The 6,311-nt window shown below is 52.0% G+C and overlaps 1 protein-coding gene across 1 annotated transcript; it reads left to right on the top strand.

Annotated features, from left to right (window-relative positions):
- The first annotated feature begins 2,654 nt into the window (after positions 1 to 2,654).
- Positions 2,655 to 6,136, top strand: LOC149859442 (interferon alpha-inducible protein 27-like protein 2A). The gene is made up of 5 exons (XM_090057476.1): positions 2,655 to 2,802; positions 4,105 to 4,186; positions 4,655 to 4,693; positions 5,124 to 5,285; positions 5,821 to 6,136. The coding sequence occupies exons 2-5, from the start codon at positions 4,180 to 4,182 to the stop codon at positions 5,892 to 5,894; spliced, it is 282 nt and encodes a 93-aa protein (XP_089913602.1). The 5' UTR covers positions 2,655 to 2,802; positions 4,105 to 4,179; the 3' UTR covers positions 5,895 to 6,136.
- Positions 6,137 to 6,311: the final 175 nt, after the last annotated feature.

The following is a 6,311-nucleotide window of genomic DNA, read 5'->3' as shown; positions in this document are numbered from 1 at the left end:
GATCTACTGCAGCACGGAGACTGCACTTTCCCCTGAGCTTGGCTTAATGGGACACCAGTTTCTAGCCAGCTCCATGCCAGGGTTGCAGCTCCTAACCTCCAACACAGGAGTCAAACTTACCTATAGCTTTCTTATCAACAGACCTTTAAGTCAGCTCCTTTCAGCTCACACCCCTTTTGGAAAGGTTGATACCAGTTCTCTTGCATGTAGTGTGCCGAGATGAAATCACTCCCACACCTACAGGAGTAAAATAGCTTCCAGGCACTGTTTGGTGGGTGACGACTGACCCCAGGATAGCCCTTCATGCTGAAGATGTTAACAGGAGCCACACAGAGAAGAGCTTGGGGTCCAGCGGACTTGATGGACCCGAGAGTGGGTGGAGTGGTTTATCTAGACCGATTAGGACGCAGGTTTATCTGCAGCACAAGCTGCTTAGCTCATTAGCTGTACAAAGTGTGCTCCTTTCAGTTCCTGTTAGGTAGACTCATGAGTCCCCTGTGGTACGTCCATGGAGACACCAAGCATCTGGACACAGTCCGGTCTTTGAATTTAGTCTCGGTGGCCTAAAGGGAGGATGGAAAGTCTGGGGCAGCCTCCACTTCTCCAAAAATTCCTGCTCAGGCATATGCATTGAAGGTCTGGGTGGCCCTCATGCATACAGCATGATCTAGGAGGATCAACGGTTGCCACCACTTAGAATCGTAGAAAATGAAGGTTGGCAGGGACCTCAGGGGGTCACGTCGAGTCCAACCCCCTGCTCAAAGCACGACCAGCCCCAACTAGAGCATCACAGCCCAGGCTTGATCCAGCTGGGTCTTAAAAACCTGCAAGCACAGAGATTGCACCACCTCTGGGAAACCTGTAATAGTGCTTCACCACCCTCCTCGGGAGAGAGGTTTTTCCTAATATCTACCTTAACCTTGCCTTGCTGCAACTTGAGACCACTGCCCCTTGGTCGGTCATCTGCCACCACTGAGACAGCCCAGCTCCATCCTCTTGGGAACCATCCGTCAGGTAGCTGAAGGCTGCTATTAAATCCACCCCCCACCACACTCTTCTCTTCTCCAGACTAATAAGCCCAGTTCTCTCAGCCTCTCCTCGGAAGTCATGTGCCCCAGCACCTGAACCATTTTCCTTGTCCTCTGCTGGACTCTCTCCAACGTGTCCATATACCTTGCTGTAGTTGGAGGTGGGGGGGAAGCAAAACTGGACGCAGTACTGCAGATACGGCCTCACCAGTGCAGAAGACAGGGAAATAGTTACTTCCCTCAGTCTGCTAGCAACACTCCTACTAATGCAGCCCAGTATGCTGGTAGCCTTCTTATGTGCCCTTGTTGCTGACTCATATCCAATTTATTGTGCACTTAACCCCCACGTCCTTTTCTGAATGACTTCATTATAAATATGCAACATACTGAATTACTACGTGCTCACCGACACACCACTCTTGGGATGGGCAGCTACTGGGGTTGTCAGAGGGAAAACAGGGCCAGAACCCCGAGAAGGTCTTTGATGGTAGATCTAGATAGCATCTTCCTCCAAGGGCTCCATGGTAAATATAAGGTTTTATCCCCTGACCACTCATGATCTCGTCCCCAGTCACTGGCAGGCTGTACCATAGTACTGCTGCCTTTCCTCACGCTGTTTGATGAAGATCTCTACCAAAGACACGATGAGCCAAGGGGGAGGTTCTGTGTAATGAGAACATGGCACCTGCTACAAGGGCCCTTGGCTAGCAGATGCTGCAATGGGTCCCTCCGCTCTCTGGCGTGGAACAGGCCTGCAGTCGGAAGAGATTAAGCACCTTCTGGTTTTTTGTTTATTAGGTTGCAAAGTTACTTAAAGTATCAAGAAAGGCGAACCAGTTTGGACCGAGAAAGCCCTCCAGTTGCTCCTCTTTGCCATCTTGCCATTTCACTAATTCTGTTTGTATAGAAAGTGCAAAGAGCAGCTTCTTTATGTAGAACGAGCGACTTTAAACCTGAATCACACCCACGTGCAGAGACCATCCTCTTCCCACTGACAAGCAGTAACAGAGGATGTATTGATTTGCGATTCACTTTTTAATAGTGTTCCTGGGGCAGCAAGACACCTGCCAGTGGGTCTCCAAGCTGAGCTGGTAGGAGGGGACATAAGGTCCATGTCCCCAGCTTGGGAGCTGGTGGGGGGAACCACGTGGGCCAGGACCCCAGAGGGAAGCCCTTCAAGGGCTTTTGCTTATCCTTGTGCACTGAGAATCAGTAGGATGCAAATCTTCCTGAGGCTGGGCCTGCTGGGCCAGGGACATAACCAGCTCCCACCTGGTCCCCATCCCGCTAAGAACAAACTCCAAACACTAGGCTCCTGCATTCGACTGCTCAAATACCCCTATAATACACCTGCTTAGGTGGAAATAAAGATACTGCTCCCAGGGTTCAAAAAAGCTTCCCGTTGCAACCCAGACCAAGCAACATGATGACGTCTACCTGCATCTACAACCAGGGAGCCCATCCTCAGCAGGTGCCATTGCATAGAAGAGCAAAAGGATGACTAAGTAGGACTTGGTGCTATTAAATCAAACCCTTATCTCAGGACACTGATTTCCTCTTCTCATGTTGCCCACATCATCTTGAATGAAAAATGTGGGTCTACAACGCATGCTTTCAGCTCAACCTCTGGCTTATGTATCCGTTTCACAGAGCTGGGAAACTGAAACCTAAGAAACAAGCTCCTCCCAGCCGCAACCCAGCAGGCACATAAAAGAGCAGGGAAGGGGATGCGCAGTTAGAGGACTCTCCTGCCTGATTCAGCCTAGCAAGCAAGGTTGGTAGATTTTTCCTTTCTGCATTTGAACCTTGGGCTAATTCTGCTTTTGGAGGCAGCTGTGCTCTTCTTCAGGGCAGAAGGCTGCAGAAGCCGGTTGCAGCAAAAGCAGCTGCTGCGTTTGCCCCTGCAACCAACCCGGGAGGCATCTCTAAGGAAAATGGGACTGAGAGAGGGCAGCTCCAAACCCCCTAGAGACACTTTGGGATTTGCTGCCCTGCGTTGCAAAGGCTTCCTGGATGCGTCTAGGGAGAATGGGGGGGGGCTGGCTAGATGTGCCTGCTCAGGCTGTTGCTGTCGTAGCAATGAACTGCTCCTGGGGGGAAGGGGGCTGGTTCCTGGGAAGGGAGGCATGGTGGGGATATATGCCCCTCAGATTTGGGGGAGGGGAAAGGGGCAGATGTGGGATGCCTGCTGTAGGCTCAGGGGCCCCTGCCCCTGCAAGCCCTGCGCCGGCTGTGGCGAGGCACCCCCTGCCTGCCCAGCAGCAGCGGGGTGGCAGCAGTGGTACAGAGTTGTGTCCCCTGCTGCTGCCCGGCAGGCAGGAGGCACCTTGCCGTGGCCGGCGCAGGGCTTGCAGGGGCAGGGCGGGGAGCCCCAAACTGGCAGTGGGCAGCCTGCATCCACATCTGCCGCCCGTGGGCTCTGCTCGGCCCCAGCCCCACCACGGAGGCAGTGCTCATCCTGGCAAGGATAAAGGTTTGCATGTGTACGACCTTGCCCAGCAGATCCGCCATCCCTATCAGGGTGCAGGGCAGGGCTCGCCCAAAGACTGCTATGTGGGGGGAGAGGTGGGTTGCAGGTAGGGTTGCCAACTCTGCCTGAGTTTCCAGAACACCAGCGTGCCTGCGTGCTCACGTATATCACTTACGGATTATGATGCATAGACGTTATGTCAGGCAGGCAAATGCACGTTACTGTTACATTTTAAAAACCCACTGGACTACTGTTTAAATCAGATTCAACATTTAATATTTATTTTAATGACTGCCCTATCATTTAACCCCCGGGTGACTCTCAGCAGTCTCCTGGAGATTTAGATCCAATTCCTGGAGACGCCGGGGCAATCCTGGAGGGTTGGCAACCCTAGCTGCAGGTCAGCTGTTCTCAGCTGCGCTCATGTCCTAGTTTTAGTAGAAGTGGGGCATGTACCTACAAGAAAAGGTGGTTTGCTAGATGGAGCTGCCTTATGATGCCACAGCCATAGCCCCAGGCCTGTGTCTGTGCCTCGCTCCTCTTCTCCGGTGGACCATGTTTTGAGGGGATTGGACTGGTCTAACTGCATTTCTGCATTATCCTCAGACTCCCCGTGGTGCTTCCACTGCCACCAACAGGAGCCCTGCCACCTGGATCCGGGATCACGAGCCACTCTTCAATATGTTTGGTAAGGTCCCACTTTCTTTCTGGAACAGGAATAGCACACGTCCCTGGCACTACTAGTAAACTGGCAAACTATGCGGGCAGCCAGGGATCCCAGGACAACCCCAAGTCCTAGCCTCTCGCTCGGAAGCATTGGGTTTGGGACACGGACAGACAAAAGACCCTAAATGGCGAAGGAGCCTGACTTTGATCCAGTATGGTGCTACCTGGCAGACATGGACCCCAGCTGTGGTGAGCGGTCCTCTTACACACCATGGGCAGGAGGATCTTCCCAAAAGGGCGAGTGCTGGGTAAAGTCACTGCTGAGCAGCGCCTTCTCCAAAAGACACTTGAGAAGAGCAGCGCAAAGCTGGCAGGGTCAGGAGCTGGGCATTTCCAACCTGAATGTCAGAGCGTTAATGCCGACCAGCAGCATCCTAAGGAAAACTGTCTGCTGAAAACATCTCATTAACAAAAACCTTTCCTCTTTCAGACTTTCTGGCCTCTGTGCTGGGAGCAGGAATCGGACTGGGTAAGTCACTAGCTTGAGAGACAGGCTGCTTGTTTCAAAACGAACGAAGGTTTAACTAGGCATTATTCAGTAGGTCTGTGCAAAGTGGCTGGTATTCGATTCAGATTTGGCCAGTTCGGGGGACAGTGATTCAATTTGGTGATTTGAATCCCTGCCCTGAATTGATCCGGCCAACTCTGGTTCAGTGATTCACCTGCTGCACCAAGGAATGCTGCAGTTTGTGAACTCACGTGAATATTAGGATCTCTATTTTAAGTAGTGGGGAAGTGCTTCATCGAGGAAAGACATTCCCCAACCTGTCGCTGTGGTGGTACAAACCACAAGACACTAAAGCACTAAGTGAATGGATGTAAAGGTGGTTCTGCAGCAGAAAGCTGGATATACCCTGCCCCAGGATCCCATTTTATAACTAATGCTCTTTGCCATGCAGGAGTTGCAGCTGTTGGAGTCCCTGTAGTCCTGGGGGCTGCAGGATTTACTGCTACAGGAATTGCTGCAGGATCAATAGCAGCCAAGATGATGTCGGCAGCGGCCATAGCCAACGGAGGAGGAGTGGCTGCTGGAAGTGCTGTGGCAGTGTTGCAGTCAGTCGGTAGGTCCTAGGGAGCTAACCTCTTGTTCAGATGCCTCTGTGCTTACGGACAATTCTGCATAGAGAGCACCTGGCATTTTGTGGTTGTCCTCAAGTCTCTTAACTAAAAACTTAGATGGGCGATACGGGACATTGCTTCAGCCTCCTGGCACCCCGGCCATGTCCTCAGTACCACAGCTCATTGCCTAGTCGCAGCCTTTCCAAATTTTATGTGCTGAGCATTCACCTAACTCTGTTCTTCATGAGATCCCCAGTGATGCTTCCACGGATATCGGGGAAGCCTGTTGGAGCAAATCTCCTGCTCACCTGCCTACATGGACTCTCCTGCCAATACAGTATAGTCCAGGGGCTCCTGGCAAAGCTTGGGTCACATTTGGCTAGTCAGATCCCCAGCCCCTTCCACGTGCTGCAAACATGCAGAGCCGTTTCAGTCTTCTTTCAGCAGTGACCCGGGGAGGGGACAAGTAACTGCAGGAGGTCCAGTGCACTAGGATGATGTAGCCATACTGACTGCCCACCCTCTGTTTTCTCTCAGGTGCTGCAGGACTCTCTGCAGCCACCCAGGGGGGGATGGCGGCTGCTGGTGCGGCAGTTTTGGGTCAGCTCTGAAAGCAACAGCTACTCCTCTGTGCTTTGGACACGCGGCGACCCATTGGCTGGTCTGTCCTGAAGCGCCCATCAGTCTAATGCAATACAGAGAGAGTTACAGGAACTGCTTTCAGCATGATCAAGAAAAAAACATGTCAAACCAGCTCCTGAAGACCTCTTGTTCTTGCACCTGCCCAGTACAAGATAATACGATGCACCCCACTTAGCCCTGCCGTGGAAGAAATAAAGCTTTTACAAACATGTATGCTGTGGTGTCCAATTATTTTAGATTATAAATGTGGCTAGATTACCACGCACACACACACACCTGCCTAGGGGTTGTGAAAAAAGAGAACCCCTAAGAGACTTTCAGAGGTGGATACACGGCTGCTTCCTCTGAGGGTGCTACAGCATGTATATGGTCCAATTCTGTGTCCC

The sequence above is a fragment of the Crocodylus siamensis genome, chromosome 7 (genome assembly GCF_052110815.1).
Source record: "Crocodylus siamensis isolate JL-2025a chromosome 7, ASM5211081v1, whole genome shotgun sequence".
Taxonomy (NCBI): domain Eukaryota; kingdom Metazoa; phylum Chordata; order Crocodylia; family Crocodylidae; genus Crocodylus; species Crocodylus siamensis.
This window is presented reverse-complemented; position numbering and strand designations above follow the sequence as displayed.